The sequence below is a fragment of the Gavialis gangeticus genome, unplaced genomic scaffold (genome assembly GCF_001723915.1).
Source record: "Gavialis gangeticus isolate Ggan-Ray unplaced genomic scaffold, GavGan_comp1, whole genome shotgun sequence".
Taxonomy (NCBI): Eukaryota; Metazoa; Chordata; order Crocodylia; family Gavialidae; genus Gavialis; species Gavialis gangeticus.
In genome coordinates, this window is record NW_017729025.1 from 37,708,987 (window position 1) to 37,730,267 (window position 21,281).

The window sequence follows — 21,281 nt, forward strand, 5'->3', positions numbered from 1 at the left end:
TGCTGTGGGGCCGCACCCAGAGAGTGGTGGTGGACGAGTCATATTCGACCTGGAGGGATCTGGACAGTGGAGTCCCCCAGGGCTCGGTCCTCGGGTGCTCACTGTTCAATTTCTTTATTAGCGACTTGGATGAGGGGGTGAAAAGCACCCTGTTCAAATTTGCTGACGACACCAAGATTTGGGGCAAGATGGGCATGCTAGAAGGGAGGGACAGGATACAGCTGGACCTGGACAGGTTACAGGGGTGGGTAAATGAGAATAGGATGGGATTCAATACTGACAAGTGCAAGGTGCTGCACTTGGGCAGTAAGAACCAGCACCATACCTACAGGCTGGGGAACTCTCTTCTTATCAGCACAGAGGCAGAAAAGGATCTTGGAGTCATTATTGATTCCAAAATGAACATGGGCCGCCAATGTGAGGATGCGGTCAGTAAGGTCAACCGCACCTTGTCATGCATTCACAGATGCATCACAAGCAGAGCCAAGGAGGTGATCCTCCCTCTCTGCGTGACACTGGCCAGGCCACAGTTGGAGTACTGCATCCAGTTCTGGGTGCCGCACTTTAGGAGGGATGTGGCCAGCACTGAGAGGGTCCAGAGGAGGGCCACTCGCATGATCCGGGGACAGCAGGGGAGACCCTACAAGGAGAGGCTATGGGACCTGAACCTGTTCAGCCTCCACAACAGAAGTCTGAGAGGCGACCTGGGGGCTGTCTATAAACTTACCAAGGGGGACCAGCAGAGAATGGGAGAGACCCTGTTCCCCCGAGCACCTCGCAGAGTAACAAGGAATAAAGGCCATAAGCTGATTGAGAGTAGGTTCAGACTGGACATTAGAAGGCACTACTTCATAGTCAGGACGGCTAGGATCTGGAACCAATTTCCAAGAGAAGTGGTGCTGGCTCCTACCTTGGGGGTCTTTAAGAGGAGGCTAGATAATCACCTATCTGGGTTCATATGAGCCCAGTATTCTCTCTTGCCCAGGGCAGGGGGTCGGACTTGAAGATCTACTTAGGTCCCTTCCAACTCTACATCTATGAATCTATGATACAATCGTGGAGGTGGTTGAAGCATTCAGTCCATCTTACTTCTTCTTTGAGAATGCACCCAATTACCTGTACAAGAACCAAATTCACACAGTACATTTCATGCCAGAGCAAGTGCTCTAACCTTACTGACAAGTGTCCTTGCCAATGAACTCAGCAATCTGAAGGAACCTGCAAATATATCAGACACAGTGCCTGTTGGATGGCATGGCCAGCCTTTGAAACCAGGGCACTCAGGGTGATATGGTCTGTAGTACAGACAATCTCAGATCCCCAGGATGGTTTGCGGTAGAGTGACTGACAACAGTCCTTCACTATTATGGTAGTTTCAGTTATTTTCAGTGCATTAAAACTTTGTAAACATATACTCAAATGCTGTGTATGCACAATGCACCCCAAATGTGAGACTGAGAATTTCTTACTTGCTACCTTGCCAAGCTGTTTTGTATTCTGTCAGCAAGAAATCCTTATTGATTTTTAGCCAAATACATAGTAACATTCTACCACAAGGTTTTAGTCCATAGAAATCAATGGTTTAACACAAACACAGTATTAACTAACTTATAAAATAACTTGCTTTATGCAAGAATCTTTTCTTCCCATTGACCTTTTGGTCCATATTTCAAATCATCATAAAGACTGCTGAACATAGATAGAAAGTGATCCCATTTATTTTCCATGAAGATTCAAACAGTGAAATAAACATATTAAAATTCAGCCTTTCTCCCTGTATTCTTGTACAGATCTATTCAATTTCTTGTCATATATGAAAGAAACTTTAATAGGCAGATAATCCCAGAGCAATTCCAAATACAGATTTTTTTGAGATTTTCTTGCAAGTAATTAATATGAAGTGGAAAAAGGATCATTTTAAATATATAATTATTTTAGATAGGTAAAACATACCTGAAGAATAGACTTAGTAAGAAATCTGTAGCTCTTATAAATGATACATGTTTAATATGCCTGTGCTATTCTTGTATTACAGATGTGGGGGCTGTACTGGCCTCCTCTGGTGGCTAATTTATCCCCTCAGAACTGTTGTTGGTTTACTGGAGTCTGTATGAGACCTGGCAAATGGAGAACTACCCTTCCGCAATAAGGACTGTGAGAACTGCTGTAAAATACTAGTATTACTCCCTGTTTCTCTCCCTGTGTAATACGGACAAATACACAGCCATGCTTAATGGTGTTAAGCAACAACAAGAAAGAATGTGGCCACAAGTATTTCTCAAGTGAAAAAAATTGGAAAGCTGAAAAAAATTTCAGCTATGTAGAAATATGTTAGACATTCTTCAGCTGTTTAATCAGGAAAATTGAAAATAACGTGTTAAAATTAATCTGACCCTGCTCAGTGTTAACAAACCTCAAGGGAATATGCTATGTGTGCATGCATTCAGACTGAAGCATGCTTGAAGCAAGTATCCTCTGTTCACTCTGTATTTTTGCCCAAAAGCCTATGAAATCTTCTTGAAATCAATGCAAGTTTTACACATGACAAGTATCAAATCTGCATATGTACTTTTTTGTGGGTTTACAATCGTATTTTTGGCTATTTTTGTATTTATGGGTTGTACAGGTTATATCTTTGTAATGCGATAGATATAAGCTGCACTTTCACTGTTTAATGACTTGCCATAATGCAATTTTTCCTGATTGTACAAATCACTTAGAACAGGAGTTCCCAGACTGTGGTAAGTGTACCCCTGGGGGTATGCAAAGTATCTCAAGGGTATGTGGGAGAAATTTTGTAATGGCAGATTTAATTTTCATTATAATAATGGCTGGCATTTAAGGGGTTAAAATATCAAATGTGTGCTGGTAGGGGTACATGGGCAGCTGGTAAATCTGGAAGGAGCTATGCAATAAGAAAAACGTTTGGGAACTTCTTATTTAGAAGTAACAAGTGCCCTGTATTCACAACCAAAGCAACAACAGGAGAGGGAGTACTTTTTCGTTCTGAGTTTATATAGTCCCTAGTACAGTGGGACCCTGGTCCCTGACTAGGCCCTACTCCCATAAAAACAACTGCAACAAGCACAACTGGGAAACATGCATATTAAAACAGGAGAGCATACAGTATGTATGTGAAATCATCAGAACTTTCAAACAGAAATGATACCTTGTCTTGCTACTATTAAGCTGGCCATGCAGTCTGGTACACTTGTTCCTGCTGCTAGGAAAGTAATGCCCATGATAACATCAGGAATCCCCAGAGTGTATCCAATCACAGTAACCTGTGCAGTAAGGAAAAACAGAGCCATGTGTACTAATTGGGAAGTCTCTCTCAGACTAATCCTGAAATTCCAATACAGCTGTTTTTCCCTTTTCACTTTCATTTCCAGAGGCTGGCATGACAAAGATCAAACACCACACACACATGCGCATAATGAACCACAACTGTAGCAATAACTTGACTAAAAATGGTGTGCACACACCTGTGTAATGAAACAAAACTGTAGCAACAACCTGACTAAAAATGGCTGGTATGAGGTCTATAACATTTTAGACAGACAAGGTTATTTTGGTGAATCTGATATCTTTTATTAAACCAACTTAAATAGTTGGAAAAATGTTTCTTAACAAGCTTTTGGGTTTAAAAACCCTTCTTCAGGCTGAGGAAGCATCTGCAGTTGGTGTGCGCTCTTCCTGGATTCATCCACCCAAGAAGAGCACACACCAACTGAGAATGCTGAGAATGGGGAAGAGATAATGCTTCCTTTCCCCAGCAAGGCAGAGACTAGGGAAGAAGCAGGATTGCTGTAAGTCTCTTGCTGAAGATGCACTTGGAGTAAACAGGATTTGTACAATCTCCAAATGGCCCAATGGGACTTCCAGAGTCCAGAAAGTGGTAGCAGCCTGCAGTGGGGCTCCCAGTAAGGGTGGGAAGGGTCTGAGATGGAGCAGGCTAAAAGACCCTGCCAACAGGTCAAGAGAGGAGGCTTATCAGCCAGACAAGGAAATGCAGGAAGTAGATCCATGTGTGTTTGTGGAATGAAGCAGGAATATTAGGGGTGGGAGCAGCCAGGTGTCTAATTAGGGAGGATGTAGGACTGGAGCTTGTAGTAAGGTCAAGGGGCTCCCCTAAATTGCAGTGCTGCCACTTTGAAGCATTGTGGTGATGTCTTCTATGAGCATAAATAGGTAAGTCCTTTTTGTTTGGACTGTTGTTTTATTAGCCTTGTGTCTATTCCAAAAGGAGTGGAGTGTTTCCCCACCCCAACCCGCACCCCTGCAATGTAGGCAGAGGGTTAAATTAAACTACCCAATTATTGAGAGCAGAGGTCAATAACCTTTTGCTAACAGTGGGCCAAATTAACACAGCTTGGTCCTAAAATGGGCCAGAGGCAGCAGATGTTAGATATTCCTCCACTAGATGGAGCAATCTCATGCAAAACTTACTAACAGCAGATCTATACGTTTCTGGGACAATATCGTTTTTTGGCATGTTTGGTAGACTAGTTAAATCTTGTTTCAGCCTGTGAGCTGTAAGTTGTTGATCCCTGACTGACAGAATGCTTCACTGACTCCGCGGACAGATGATTACGTAAGTGTTAAAAAGCAACAAAAACAACACAAATCCTTAAATTAGATCAAAATATACTGGAGAATTAACCCAGAAAGAATTAGGTGGTCCAACCTGGGGTAGCTATTTTGCTAAAGGCAAACCTACTCCCCCACCACCCATAAGGTGAGGGGTGTGTAGCTGACTGCTGTGTTAACTATCCTGGGATAATGCATATCTACTCATTCTGGATCCCAGTAATTTACACCAGTATGTACCTTACACTAGGATAGACAGATGTCTATCTACATCCTAAAAAGGCAAGTATTAGTGGGGTACTGGGATATGGCTATCTCTTGAAAGCAAGAGGTAAGGAATCCTGCTATAATATCTAAGGACACATTTTTACCTTGGTCTTTGCACTCCTTCTGATTTTAACAGGTCTGAAAATATGGTATAAGAGTAGAAAGTATAATAACCTTACTGGGATGGACAAGCAGCAGGCTGTGGCAACACTGTACCAGAGAGAGAGAATGGCTAACATATGAATCTCATTTACTATGTATTCTAAATCAGGAGAAAGTGTAATACTTTAGAAAATAGCTACATGAAAAAAACAGGATTCTCCACAAGTAGAAGGGTAAAAATAAAGCAATCAAAAATGTATAATATACTTTGGCGATAGCAGAGCTATTGGCATGGGTCCCAGACAAGTATAACTCAGACACACAATTCATACGTTCCAAACAAATTTTGAAGCTCATAAATGAAGATGTTTCAAAAAGGTCATATCAAACTTAGAAAATCCATTTCCAAAGGTACAAATTTAACATTGTGAAAAAAAAATGATTTCTTCCTTTTGTTGATGTGGAAAAATGGGCATGTACATACACTCTCTATGCATCCTGCCATTGCCTTAAAGGTTCTTTTGTATTGTAACCATTAACTTTGGCTCTTTGTTCAGAAAATAAAGATACCTTTTTACATTTCAAAAGAAGGATTTTTTTAATTTACAGTCTCACATCTGCTACTTGAGTACTGGTCTTCTCCAACTAAAATGTACATTTGAATTATAAAAACTGAAAGAAAATGAGAAAGTGAAACACAGGAACTTGGTTTAGATCTTAAAGTAAGAGAGTTTCTGTATTGATCATATCAGGGATCTCTGTTCTCAGAACTAAGCTTTTCACATGTAAAGAGCAAATTAATAGATTTTCTAGGCAATCAGTGAAACATTAATCAAGAGGGATAATACTTTTGACTAACACAGGACGTTTTACTCAAAGCATTTTACAGTGTGTCTGATCCTGCAGTCCTCAGTACCTTCCCAATTTACTGTGACAGTAAATTTCAGGATCATAATTTTAAGTGCTGGGCACTTAAAGAGTGGTGCTGAAGATGATTTCATTTTTCATACAGTCAAGACCCTGAAAGCGTTCTACAGCCATGCCATGACACACATGCATGGCTGCAGAATGCTTTTAGGATGGCTGATCACACAAAGAAATAACCCTCCTCAAATGAGGTATTCGATGAAGGAGCTCTACTTTAGAGCACCTTAGGGAACTTGTGTTCCCTAACGTTAATTTTTCATGCATTGGGCTGGGCTGTCATCAAGGCGGGGGGGAGGAGGGAGGGAGAAGCGCCGAGCTGCCTGCTAGGGTTTGCTGCCTGGCTGGAGCTGGGGGGAGTGGAACAGAGCTCCCCTCCCCCCCAACTACTCTGGCTTGGGTACTGGCAGCAGCTGGGCCAGGTCCACAAGGCAAGGGGGATCCATTCTACTCCCCAAATCACCTGCAGCTCAGGCTGGACAAAGCAAAAAGAGAGATGTGAGCAGCACTGGGCCATGTAAAGCACTATGAGTTACAGCGGGGGTCCGAACGTCTGCCTGTGCCTTCAGTGCCTAACACTCAGCTAATGGCAGGGAATAAGAACATCACTTCTAAAAAACCATGTAAGCAATTACATGCACCTTCAGGGACCCACTACATTTAAAAAGATTGACCTAATTCACTGTGCAAAGAGACTGGCATATGGGATAGAATATTCAAATGGACAGGATGTTAACTTACTACTATGTTGCATACAAATTAGGACTGGTGCTGAAGTTATCAATTTGGGCTGTACATTTCAGTTAATAAAATGTTTTGTTGTGTCCACTTACCATCCATACCATAAAATAGGAAAACAATGCAATCCACAGAGTGGATAAAATAAATGTCAACATGAAAAAGTTCTCCCAGCGTGGCTTGCTGCAGTTTGGAATGGTACAAAAAAGCAGAAATATCAATGGCCATGTCAAAATCCACTTGACCTTGTTCACTTTTCCATCTGCAAGAAAAAAAAAGACAAGGTTGGGGGGGTGTATTTAACTTCCCTGTCATGGTGCCAGGCTCTGTTGCATAGGTACTGAGTAAGACAGGACTGCTGACAGTTGTGCACTTTGGTTTCAGGGTCTAGTGCGCCCTTCTTCAACCTTCACAATTTCTGTTGCCCTGTATCATCAGCCCAGTACTACCCTCGGGTGAGAAGTATAATACAGCAGCTGTGCATGTGCTCCCAACAAAGACTCTGAGCTCTAATGTATTTGCTCTGTCTGGATTCCAAATCCAAAGTCGGTATTTTGCTCTTTGAAGGGCATGCTTCAAATTACTATTAAGCTCTCACCTGAAATAAAAAGCAAATGTTAAGTTTTACTCATAAACCTATTTTAAGGGAACAGAGAAAAATTTATAGTTTTACAAAACTGTATCCATCTGTTTAATAACCAGAAAATATTTTTAGCTGATATAAAACTGACGTAAGTCCCAATCCTAAGCTGTGCTTTGGGGGCAATTAGTGTCAGAGAATTTGCAAATAACTGTTTTTATCTGACTAATATTATATTAATATACTCTTGCTTCACAGACTGATTGTATTCAAGTGAATAGTGCACCAAACTAGGACCCTGCTACTGCCTGCTGGGTGACCTTTGCTGTGCCTCAGTCTCCCCCTCTGTAAAACGAGGATAAGGATAGTGGCCTCTTTTTCAAAGCACTCAGAGATCAACTGATGAAAAATGTTATATAAAAAGGTCAGGCATTACTACTTATACAGGCATGTGAAACACCATCACTTTCAAAAGTACTGCAAAAATGTACTGGTAAATCTCAATTCATGAGGTCTGAAGGAAATCCTAGGATTTTCACACACTAACGATTACTTTCATATTCTTTGTGGAATTTGTGAAGCCTGCTACATGTTTGTTTTCCTAATGTAATTAAGCTAGCAGGGATTTCTTGACACTAGGAGCAATATAAATAATCTGGCAATTATCTGACAATTATGTGCACACAATCCATTAAAATGTGCCATTTTAAAATAGATGGAAAAATCAAACCAAAGAGGGGAAAAATACCTGTTCTTGTTTAAAATAATATTCAAATTAAGTTACTTACCCAAGTTAATAAAAGCAGGTAAGACTCTGGGGAAACTCCCACAGAGTTCAGCAGGGGTTTTGCTTAATTAAATATTTCAGCATTGTGTCTTAATCCAAACCCCTCCAAAGTCAACAGGAGTCTTTCAGTGACTTCAGTGGGTCTGTGATCAACACTTTGACCCATAATGCATCAGATGGAGTGCAATCAAACATTAAACCTTTCTATATTTAATAGAAAATATTTAATTTTTAAGAGCACACACCAGTCTGCCTGAGAACAAGTCTCCATGCAATAATTTTCACGAGGTAACTGGGAGTTATCATGAACTTAGTTACATACATTTGCAAGTGCTGAATCAGGTCTTTAACATGAGATTTTAAAGTGAATGCTAATAAGCAAATATGCCCCTCCAGGAAACACGCTACACTTGGCAGTCTTCTCCCCTTCGTTTGGACTTCTGGAGCTCAGATCTTATAAACTTATTTTGAAAAGCAATATTCTCTTAGAACCTCTCTACCCTAGGACTGTACACATCGTTGGGGAGCTGTTACAGATTTACTGGAGGGACCTTGTACTTTCTGCTGTTTGTATACAGATATTCTGAAAAAAAATTCTACCTCAAATCACCTCTTTTCAGGTAAGGGAATGACACTATTTAGCCTTATAGTGAGATCTGAACTACCTGTTACTAGGGCTGTAAATAGTGCTATGATAATTTAGACCTCCTGTTGTTTAATTTGTTTCAGCTCGGACTGTTACAAGACTCATGCTGGTTCATTTGTGCTCTTTATCTACCCATGTTGCTAAGCTTGGTTCAAAGTCAAATAAGTCAGTCTGTTCTGTGCTTGAAATTTCCTCAGTGCTTAATTCCAAGTGCAGGATCAGCGAGTGACCATCTAACTGAATAACAGGAAAAAAATAAAGATCAGTTCTGATCCTGGCATAACTCCATTAACTTCAGGGGTGTCAATTATAGTTATGCTACAATCATATCAGGCCCATTTGTTTCAGCACTTAGTGCTGGTGCAAGAACACTATATTCCTAGCTATACAATATGGAGTAAGCATGCACTATCGTTCAATGCATCTGTCAGGGAGCATGTACCTTAAAGGGGATCCTGCTTTAAGTCCTGCATTGGCAAAGAACCTAAGCTATGCATATTCATGCTGCCTTTGCACTGGCTTTGCTAAATCTTATCCTCACTCCCAGAAAGACAGAAGCCGTGTTGCCGAACAGGCATTGACTATCTAAGATGACTTGCTTATTAGCATTCACTTTAACGTCTGGATGCCATTTTTGTTCTATCCAGAGAAAGGCACTGGAGAGAAAATAGGCTTTCAGCTCTACAAAATGCATAACCAAATATCCTTCTTCACATAACAGTTCCACTCCCATTATCACATAATGACCAGCAACCTGTTTTCCTGTGACCCTTGGGCTCAATTATTGCAATTCCCTCTTTGCTAGATTATGGTAAACCTGTTCTGCGCCTTACAGCTTGTTCAGATACAGTGGCATGATTGCCTGTGGGTTTGAACAATCACGATCACACTTGAGCTGCTTAATGTTCATTGCATGGTCTGCTGAGATGGGGCAGATTCATTTGTCTTGTAGGGATATTCAGCTCTAAATGGAACCGGCTCTTTACACTGGAAAATCCATTTAGAGCCCTGACCTACCAGGCTCGGGGGTTCGAAGGAGGATGGAGCTAGACTGTTCTCAGTGGTGCCAGCCCTAACATCTACAAAATCTTGCCCTCACATATCAAGTAATGTTTAGGGTTCTGCCACTGAGGCAACTGAGCTTCCGCTCTGATATCTCTGATAGTATGGGTCTCGCTTTCATTTCTCTTCACACTAAGCAATAAAAAATCTCAAAGCATTTTTTCCAGAGGTGTTTTAAAAATTACTTCAGATGTTGCTGTGTTATTGCTTTGTTTTTGGTCCATCCATTTCTCTGTAATTTTTTTGAGGTTGGGGAGTTCCAGTTAATGAGAAATTACTTTATAATTGCTGTTCAGCACCCCAAGCATTTTTGCAGAGAAGGGAGATTGCTTCATAAATATTATTAAGCAGCTGGGGTTTTTTAACAAAAGATGGAAATCTCCATTTCAAGGCACTGGAAAAGCTCTTTCCACAGCAGCCCTGGGACACCAGACTTTCCTCTATCCAATATTATTACTATTATCCCTTACAGCTGAAAAAAGAATTATATTGTTTACTACTCTCCTTACAAACAAGAATGTATGTTGCTTCATTAGAGAATGCATCATTGTAACTCAGATTACAATGGAGTTATTCCTGACTTACAATACTGTAACAGGAGGAAGGTCATTTCTTTTTTTACAAATCCATATATTCTACTCTGTCTATCAGATATTTTGGAATCCAACCATTCCACGTATTCTAAAGAGGTCACTGCATGGGAGGCTGATTACAATGTTTATGTGAACCAGGGGACAATACCACCATAAACAGTCCTATACTCGTTTTCAGTATATTCCTATAATGCCTTCCATCTCAAAGGAGCTTATAACCTTTATACTCATAGAAATCCCTTCTCACTAAAATGCAGGCTTCTTGAGGTGAAAGGCACTGGTGTTGTTGCAACAGTGATGAGAAGGGATATTTTTGATCAGTGACAGTAGGCCAAAGTTCCTCATTCTAAGAAAAGTGTCATCAGATTTGTAATACCCATGCAGAACAGACAGGATCTCAGTCTCATCTGAAAGAGCCCGATGTGGTACATGGCAAGGAACTCAGTTTTGTCTAGCTTAGACAGGGGAAAGGCTGTGACACCACTGACAGAAGTCAATTGCGTTGTTGCATGTAGTTGTGATAAAAGATATCACATCTGCTCAAAGAACCTTGCCTGCCTTGTTGCAGTTCAGGTTTTCAAACTGGATAGCTACTCCACTGAATCCACCCTTCAAAGGAATGCAAAGAAATGTGGTGAGAAACGAGCGCACAGCAATGGAACTTAACATTCAGAATACAGGAATTGCCACGTCGTTTCAAACCAATGGTCCATCTACTCTGGTACTCTGCCCCCTGACAGTGATGTACCAGATGCCTCAGAACAATGTTTCAAAATCCTCAAAAACAACAATATAAAGAAAACCTCTTCCTGACCTCAGGCAGTTACTGGTTTGCTCATGTGCCAGAGGTTGAATCTTGACAACCTGTAAAAAACATTTATCCCGTCTAGTGGTACTGCAGACAGCTTTAGTAAGCCATGTAGATCTCTAATTTAGAGATGGCTAAAACCAGGGCAAATTACAGGAAACTTTCTGCAAATTGCCCCTCACCTATTCTGATTTTTTAAGGTCACTGAAATTTTGCTACGTAAAAAAAAATCCAGTCGTCCCTAACTCTAATCCTATGAATTCTAATAAGTATTTTGCATTATAGGCAGAGGTGGTGCAGTCACCATCCTTGGAGGTGTTCAAGATGAGGCTGGACAAGCACTCTGTTGAGCTTGTCTGAGCCCAAAAACTTCCTGCCCATGGCAGGAGACCAAACTTGATGATCTTGCAAGTCCCTTCCAGTCCTTCAGTTCTATGATTACTGTATCTGTTACCAATGAATTACCAAAATACATGCTGAGAGAGACTTCCACTGATATAAACCAGAAAAATTGATATAACTACACCAGTTCATTTTAGCTAAGGATCTGACCCACTCAATTGTGTTTTGTTTTGAAGTGTTTCATTCTGCCAGTTTTTAAATATGTGGCTTTTAAAATGTTCCTTCACTTTGAAAACAAAGCAAAATCTTTTCCTACAATGAAAAATGATTTAACTACCCTATCTTCCAAGTCCTAGTTAGATTTAGTATTTACAAAGATGAGATTTAGAAGTAATTAAGATCAGGTGTTTGGGAGAATGGATGGTACTTTGAGCATAGGTCTGTCTGACAGGGGGCCGCTCTTCTGCAAGGCTCTACCTTCCCTATACCCTTCCCCTTTCCTTTCAGGTGATGAGTCCTTATTCTCTGTTGACAGTGAGTGTGAGTCGCTGGACCTCGATTCCTCCCAGACTTGCTCTGCAACTTGTCAGTGTCTGTTTCCTCCAGCCAAATCTCCCTCCTCAGGCCTAGTTGCTCAGTTATACACTGCAACTGCCTTACTTCCTCCCTCTCTCTCTCCCCCTTTGTTGCTGCCTCCAGCTGCTCTCTCATGAGGCTCTATGTTTGGTGATCTTCCCTGGGTTGGCAGGTCTCACCTGAGTTGGTCTCCCTCAGCCTTGCTTCAGGTCTATTAAACTGAACTGCTTCACAGAATCCAAGTGCATGGATTAGGACCCGAGTAACTATAACTCAGATGCAAAGGGGATCCTTCTCCCCAGCTGTCTCTCCCTAGCCCAGGAATACTAAATCAGAGACAGAAAAAAAGAAACAGACTCTTGTCCACTGTGTCTGTGGTCCAGACTCTCAAATACACTAAAGTCAAGTTCTGAGCCCCTGGCTACTCTTCCAGGTTCAAAGGTCCAGCTAGGCTCACTTCAACTGGTTCAAACCTTGCTGATATTCTCCTAGTCGGCCTAGACAAATCCCTCCTGTGTCTGGACTGTCTCTACTTCCCTTGAGGCTACCCCTGGATCTCTGGGTCTGCTCTTGCCCTCTTTCCAGTCTGCCTTGGTTGCCTGTACCCTGGGGAACTCCCCCTGTATGTCCCCTGCCCTCCAGTTTGTGGGGCTACCCACCACTAACCCACCATCCATTGCCACTTATCTGGCCGGACGTGCCAGGGTTGTCTTTTGCTCATGGCTGCCCGGTTGCAATGTTCCACAAGGGTTTGGCTGGCTGGGTCCCCAGTTCTGCTGGTTCTCCTCTCGGTCCAGCTGCACCACCTTTGTTTTGGGAGATACTGAATGCCGTGCGCCTTTCGGTGTCTCCCTTTAAACAGCCTGGGCTTCCTCCTGGGCCAATCAGTGCTGGCTCCCTGGGACACATGTTCTCCAGTCCCTGGTGCTTGCATACCCCTCCAGTTTCTCCGTGGACCTCTTCTCCAGAGCACCAGTTTCCCACCGGTGCTGCCGGTCCCACAAAGGTATAACAGGGGTTGTGTTCCAGCCCCTGCTACACCATGGTAGCTGGTTTTATTACTTTCCATTTCAAGATGGGCCTGAAGCAAATCCTGAACATTAACATCTCTCTGAAATTTGGGTTTGAAATCCATTTCACAGTCCAAACTGGACATTGTATTTTGATACCATCTTAACTTCCTTTATGTAATTGTCTCTGTTTCCGATCACATGCTCCAGAGCCTCAGTTCTATAACTGAGTCTCACTGCAGAAGGATCATGAACAGAGCAATGAGCAGGACATAGACACAGTACATAAAAAATCAGTATCACACAGAAAAAGAACTAGTACTTTAAACTTCACTTACATCTATTCTTGTTTCAGGTGAAACTTGTCCTGACAGAAGTAACTAGGACAGGTAAATCTGAAGTAAATCAAACCCACAAAAAGAAAAGCGCTAGAGAACAGCAGAAAAAAAATGTTTAAACCAGTGGTTCTCAACCTTACTAGACTCCCTTGGACTCAAGGCCCTCTTTGCAAATTCTCAGCTCTTCGTTTTCATTTGATTATTTTACTACAGAAAAATAATAAAGAAATTCTTTTATTGCAAAGAACTCAGAAAGGCCACAACAGGTCAAAATGGTTTTGACACTAAGCATTCCTATTTGAAATTTCTGGGTTTATTCTGTGAATGATGTTTGCACACTACTTATGTGTAACATTGTGTGGCACTCCACAACACCCTCGAAAGCATCTCAAGGCACCTTATGGTGCCATGGCACTCTGGTTGCTTAGACAAATCCTTGACCATTTTAACTGAAGCTCTAAAAAAATCAGAAGTGAATTCTCTACTTAGCACATTGCAATCACTTGATTTGGAATGTGTTTTCAGTGCCTATTCTTCATAGAGTTCTTTATAGTACAGAAAAAATTCATGACCTTTTGATCTTTAGATAAACATATATGCCTTATTCCTAGTCTGAAAATATATCAAAAGAGACAGACAGAGGGAATGTTGGGAAACTGTCTGAAAATTACCTTTCTCCCTAAAGCCAGTTTCGAATGTCAGGTATTCTTTAGGTTACTGATTGTACCATGGCACTTAAACAACAATAAAGCATAGTGTAGTTTCTTAACATGTCTCTCAATGCAATTAACAAGTGTGCTTTTGAAAAAAAATTAAAAATTCTCCCTCAGAGCACAGGAGCTGAGCAATGAGAATCCAACAGATAAATGGCTCCAGCCAGAACAACAAAAGCTAAAAATAATTAGAAGAATTTTAAACATCCAACTATCCTGTTGGTCTGTCAGTTCGTATAGGGGTACATCTACAAATGCAATTAATGTGAAGCAGTAAACTCTGGAGTTTATTGCCAATTTGCAGCGCGGCACCAAAATTTGACATGGGGAGATCCTGGTGTCAAAAAAAGCCACATCAGAAAAAAGCAGTGTGGTGCATGCAGTGCACCAGATCAGCGCCACTGCTGCCCCATGAGGTCCCCAGGCCCCCAGGTAAGGCTGCTGGGGCTAGCACAGGTGCTGGCCCCAGCCTTCTGTACCCCACCTAAAACAATTTGGTGTGTGCCAGAGCATGCATACGGGGCATGCCCTGGGGCACAAAGTAGTGGCAAACACAGGCCCCTGCATCTGCATGCTCATCTGGACATATCCAGGGAGCCCTACTCTGATCTACACATAGGGTTTCATTTATGAAGAAGTCTCTTCAGTTCTGCACAAATCTAGAAAAAGTAAAAGTTCTACCAGTTTGCTCTCTGCATTGCATTTGCCCAGTTTTTGAACTATTCAAGAGGGTAAAATGAAATGTAGAACTATGTTGCTCCAAACGAAGCTGATAACAAAAGTTTTTTTCTAAAGAAAGTCTTATTTACAAATGTAGTTCTAATGATTTCTTTAAGTGTAAAGTTTTACAGTGATGACTGATTGCCCACATTGGCATGACCAGGTGCCTACATCTAAACAGTGCAAACAGTAAAAAAACAAAAACAAAGACACAATTCCTTCCCCCTGCCCCCCTTCAAAAAAAAAATCATTCAATGCATGCAGAGGTTGCCGAAATCCATTTAATCCATTTAATAGGTCTGTCTTCACAGGATAATGGTTGGCTATGTTTTACTGTGAGGTGAGTGAAGATATTTACTGATTGTGTAACGAATTAAAAAATACTACATATAACTTTAAGTGGGAAAATATGTGATTTTCATCAATCAAGCAGTGGAGGCACAAATGTGTACTTCTGCTTTGTGCCCCATTGCGCGTCCCTGCATGCATGCTTCGGTGAGCAGCTAATTGTCCTGGGTAGGGGTAGGAGAGACTGGGGCCGGTATCAGTGCTGGCACTAGCAGCATTACCTGGTGTCTTGGTGCAGCAGGGGTGCAGATCTAGCAGCATGGAGCCTAGCTTGCACCCAGAGTGTTGCTCTAGATGGCCAGTACTCTGTGTGTACACTACAGATGAATGTGCTCACCACATTTTTCCCCATTGTTTTTGCTACCAGGATTTCCTGGATCAAATTTGTAGCATGGAGCATGTTTTAATGTTCCAGGTGTGAGGTTTGTGATGCTGCAAAGAGGTTTCCGGCACCATAAGCTGCACGTGCCTGAATGTCTGGATGCACCCAGTGGGTATATCTACATGTGAAATTAATGCGACGCAATAAACTCCAGAGCAGTTTGTGCCAGAGTAAACTGCTCCTGGGCACAGTGTCTACCTGTGTGCCCAGGACAGCAGCAATTTGAGCTGGGGCAGAGCAGGCCCCCAAGTGGCTAGGCTGACTGGGTGTAATTTATGCCCGCAGTCACCATCTACACGTGCGTTTCAGCACAGTAAATTACTTGGGGACAGTCCTATCTTACAGCAGAGTTAATCAGTTTACTGCGCCCTAATACCAGCAGATGATGACACTTGTACTGCAGAGCTAATTAGTCTACTCTGCAGTGAAGTGCACGTGTAGATGTAGCCAGGGTCTTTTTCAGTGGGCTCCAGGGATTTTTCAATCAACAGCATTTCTGCTATGATCCCTATAAATTTACCAACGGGCCCCTCAGAAATCAAAGGATGTTCTTTTCCCTTTCACTCTGCTTATAAAGTTCCCCCTCACTTTCATTGGAAGCAGGGTTTATTTTTCATTGTAATGTTGCCATTTGCCATTAGGCTGCTGGTAAGCGAATCTCTGGAAGTGTCTACATTTCAGTGGTAGAAAGTACTGCTTCCAAATTTGGAAGGTACTTTGGTATGAGTTAATATGTAAAGTACTATGCAAATCATCATGATAAGAATGTGCCTGTATATAGCCCTTTTCATCATTCAATATTAAAGTACTCCCAGAAGGTGGGTATTACTATGTACACTTGACCTATAAGCTCCAGACATATATGCATGCATGCAGCCCAGTATTTCATAACATTCGTCTGAGTCTCCATCTTTTTTCCTTTTTCTTTAGGAAGACTTTCTTTCTTGTAATTAATATACCTGTCTACACCAGCCTAGTTTTCACCAGGAGGCCAGTTTACCCCAAAGTTATTATTGAGGCGTTGCTGATTAGCTTGGTCTATGTTGAATCTATGTTTTTGATACACTCTTTCTCCAGAAACCACTGTTCTGTATCTAGTAGGAACCTGGAAAACTCTACACCAGTGTCAAGTGTTTAACTCTCATTTCTAACAGCACTGTGCAATCCTGTTGCTACACATTAACCTGAGCCTAACTGGCATCTATTTTACAATAGTATGACTTCTTGCTGTGTCTATCCTTCCACCCAGGCATAATTTTGAATCATGAATCTTGTCTATTTTGACACCCTAAATCCCAGCATTTTAATTGTCTTTTGCTCAGTCTTCATCATTCTCTTTTGTCCTGAAGGGCAGGCCTACCTGGTATTGAAAAGGGAGACAGGTTATCATGCTCATTCTCTTCCTGGTTTTCCACATGGATGTTCCCATTTTCAATGTTCTCGTGCTTCCCGTTCTGAAGCGGTTTGCTTGTGCCATTGGCAGACTGAATCAGTCGCTGACGCTGCATAGAGATACACACCAAAAGCTGTAAAATTTTGCTCATCTTGTCAACTCTGTTCTTTGAAACCATACCACTTTCCCCCCTCCTAAAAGGAGGCTTTGGATATCACATTCTCAAATAAATTCTGAGTACAATTTAATGAGTATAGCTCATCCAGAATCATATCTCATCTAGTTTTTGTCTAGGTCTCATGAGATTTCAACCCTCAGACCACCAACTGTGCCTATACCTGGGCACTATGATCTGCACAGCTGAGCTTGGAGAAGGACACTGCACTATAAGAGAAGATATGCTTCAGATTATACATTAACCATGGGACTTTTTATCCAGCTCTGATTCTCTACCCGCAAGAACAATTCAAGGATCCTATGATATTTCACAAACAGGATTAACTCTACTATTTCCTTGCCTGATTAAACAAACCATAATGATGACTGTGTATGGCTACTGCAGGGATATGTAGGGATACCTGTCTGAGAAATGTTTGCTACATTCATTGCACTATGGTAGCTACTGTTGTCACCATTAAGCATCAGTTTTTACCCAGGATTATCAAACAGTGGAATGTGAGATACTAAGCTAATTTTCTAATTTCAGAAAAAGAATTAGCTGCCTTAGGTGGAATGATTACTATTAGTAACTCATGTCTTTTAAAGGACAGTTGCAAAAATTAACCAAAATATACTTAGTTATGCCCTGATTGTCTAAAGTTCTGCCAGCATATGAAACAATTAAGACCTATATAACTGAAAGAGGTATTAAAAACTTAGAGAACTCAAATCCACACATATTGCCGAATCCATGCAATTTGGAAGTTTGGATATAGGAAAACAGATCCAATCTACGTCGAAGCTTGGGTTTTCTTTTGCCAACATCGAACAGCTTGCAAACACCTTTCTTGACATAGCTCTACTAAAAATAATTTCTAAGTGATTGGCTATTTGGTTTGAAAGCAGTTGTTTTAGAGGACAGACTGCTACTAGCAATTTATCTGATCTTCTCTTGTGCCCGACGCTGTACTTTGGAGATGATTTCCTAAAACCATTTCAGTGTATTATTGTTAGTTGGACTTTGTAACAAACACAGTACATTTCCCTTATGCTTCCTTGGGGTGTTCACAGTAGTCAGTAGTGCTATACTGTCCTCTGTGTTTTTACAACTTGAAAAGGCCTATTTTCCCTATACTTGGGATTGCTATATTAAGTAATTAACCTCTCTCCCCTCCGAAAGGACACCTTTTCTTATACTCATATGTAACTCAGAAATGAAGAGGGGAATCTTGGCTGCATTACGTCAATGTGAGTTCTTCCATCAACTTTAACAGAGAAATTTCACATTGTTTTTCTTTTAAGAATGTAACCCTCCTGGCCATTTTGAGGACTTTTGCCACAGGGTTATCACAAGAAAGACAATAAATGGTGGTGACAATGGGCTCAAAGAGGGCTAATCTGAGCCTGCCTGAGACATGCTCATCTTGTGAAAAGATTCTGCTCTGTTTTCTCCTTTGTGTTATCAACAGTTTTAGATTGTGAAGTTTAAAGACATTAGGCAATACTTGACGTGATTAGGAGAATGCTGTCCAGGCACTAAAAGAGCTCTTAGAAGTTCCATGGTTGACTTATTCCTTGTTACTCCCTCCTCAGTTTCACCATTCTTATCAGTGCTCAAAGGCAATTCTATGCTAAAGGGGAAAAACATTGTTCTTAGTGAGAGGATCTTTCTAATCTTTATTCCCAATTCCTTTCCAGGGAATCCCACTACAACTGTCTATCCTCCGAGAGGGTCTCATCATCACATTCAGTCCACTGACATGCATAGCTGCCAAACAGACACAGATTTCTTCTTCCCTAGATGCTGAGTTGAAGAGCCAAACTCTGATTCCAACCATAAAATCATTCTTGGATAGGAACTCAGCCTGGAAAAGTGGATTTTTGGCTGATCCAACTCAGACTACTTATTTGCTATTTTCTCAGTGAACTTACCTCGTTAATAATGAGTCTGCTTGCCATTCGCATTCTGGTTCTTGGTCCAAATTTATTTGTTATCATTATTCGTAAGCCCGCTTCAGGGAAACGGAATTTTGGTGGGCTGGAACAGATGATCTCATCCACCATCACTACAGTGTTTTTGCCGTACTGCTGTACTCCCTTCACTATTGATCACAATGCCAAGGGTTAGTTGCAAAATTTTTTCAACATCCTTCCCTTTACCTAGAGTTGCCCTAATTGGGTTCATTCAGGGGATCACATTCACTTGAACTCTTGAATTTGCTAGCATCTATTCTGTAATGTTTCTTAAGTCTTGTGTACCTGAAAATCACTGATTCATTGGGTCTGCCTGATTCAGGCCATGTGGTGAAGAGATCTTTCACTCTCTTGAGGCAGCAGCCCCAGAGCACAGATGAGTGAGAACAGGATGATCACTCATGTTGGGCCATCTAGTTCATAGCCCATTATCATTCATCATGGTTTATAGAAAGTTTTTCATGAGATCAACTGGTACTGGGAAAGCACAGGCAGTTCCCTAAAAATGGTAATGCTGCTGTTCAGTTGTTCAAGGTGCTTAGTAGCTATAAAAAGCTTATTGCTAATTCTAGAGCCCCTGTTGGTGTGTTACTTGTCCGAAAAATCTTCACTAAGTTTAAAGACTATATTCAATGTCTCGATTGCTTATAGGGCTTCAAACTACCTAATTTAATCTAATTCCTTCTGGACAACTAATTACAATTGATCCTTTGCTGCATGTAAAGGAACTCTAAATTGTACCAAGGCAATAGTTTTGTGCCACTGTTCTACAAAAGCCAAAGAGGTAAAATTATACTAGGGATCAATACAAATATAATCAAGGGCTTAACAACATGCCAGTATTTCCATAAATGCTACAAACTACACATAGCAAGCACAGCAAGGCTCAGCAGACAGGAGACATACCAATGTGTGTTAGAAAACAGGGCAGTAAATAATGCATTTGGTTGAAATTAAATAAAAATGAGCCCCAGTGCAAGGGGAAAAACCAGCATTCTTTATTGCTTGTGTTATTGCTTTGCATTGCTTGGGTTTTTTTCTTATGGCCGGCAAGTTACTTACATTAAGAAGAGGAAGAGAATTTAGGAGGCAAAAGTGAAAGATAATTATTAGTGCATGGTTTCAGCCAGAAAGCAAAGGAAACCTGGGAAAACATTCATCTTAACCAAAGGAATCAGAATGGATCTATCATAAATACATAGTATTCTACATAATTAAAGAAACTAAAACCATATATGGTGAAACACTGTTGTGTTTTCAAGTTGTTGTCGGTATCAGTACATACATGCAAACAACATTGGCTGTCAAAGCCTATGGTATCTTCTAACACTTTTATTTTGGGTTTTGAGGAAAACATCATCTGATTGTCACTCAGAAAGAGAAACTCAATAAGAGGTAAATCACCAATACACTACAAGCCTCTGTGTAGCTATGGAAGTAGAACGCCATATAACAGTGCTTTGTGTTTTACTAATATAAGACTTTCTTTGGGTGCACAGTATTCACCAAAATACTTTCTTTGGGCGCACAGAGGCACCAAAAAGAAGTCTTAGATTTCACAAAAAATGACCTAATCAGTAGATAGGTTATGTAGCTTTGACATGTAATTTAATCACTGATAAAGGATGGACACAGGAATAATTTTGGTAAAGGTAAATCAGCAATTATCCTCCCACTCCTTTTATCTTCACAGATTAAACTAGCACAATATTGAAGGTGATGATACAAAGAAAGGAGTGAAGGAGCATTTGTAATGTCTCTCTACAAAGTGATTAGGCGGAGATTGCTTTAATTGCAAAGGTGGAGCCAGGATACCTAGGAAAATCCTGTATCTGGTCTCACTTTCATTTGAAGAGGACTCAGTCACAAGAGCCTAACATTTGTTTTAATAAAGAAGAAAAAATGTTTGACAACAAACCCTGGTAAAGCATAAAGCTGTGATATCATTGATTTAACAGAGTCTCGCTAGATTAGCAGCTCTCAAGTGAGTTCCTCCAGTAGAGTCTCCAAAGCACTCCTTGATCTCACAACACGACAGAGAAAACAACACGGAAGCACTACAGTCGCTGTGGACCTAATTCTAGGAGCACTAATGAGTTTGTGGCAAAACATGCTCAGGTTTGAATTGAGGGCAAAAGCCTCAGCTTTGATGTGAAGTGTATAGATCACAGGTGCATGACTCACCCCAGCCTTAAGGCTGACACAGCACATTTCTTCTGTGCTCTCCTA

General features: G+C 41.1%; 1 protein-coding gene across 2 annotated transcripts in view; it reads right to left on the minus strand.

The window, feature by feature from the left end:
* Positions 1 to 21,281, minus strand: part of SLC24A4 (solute carrier family 24 member 4) — a 231,040-nt gene that overhangs the window by 31,731 nt on the left and 178,028 nt on the right. For both annotated transcript variants that reach the window (XM_019518645.1, XM_019518644.1), the window contains exons 10-13: positions 19,011 to 19,180; positions 16,887 to 17,028; positions 6,717 to 6,883; positions 3,170 to 3,284 (exon numbers count right to left, since the gene is read on the minus strand). In XM_019518645.1, coding sequence (XP_019374190.1) covers positions 3,170 to 3,284; positions 6,717 to 6,883; positions 16,887 to 17,028; positions 19,011 to 19,180 — 594 coding nt within the window. The remainder of the gene's footprint in view (positions 1 to 3,169; positions 3,285 to 6,716; positions 6,884 to 16,886; positions 17,029 to 19,010; positions 19,181 to 21,281) is intronic.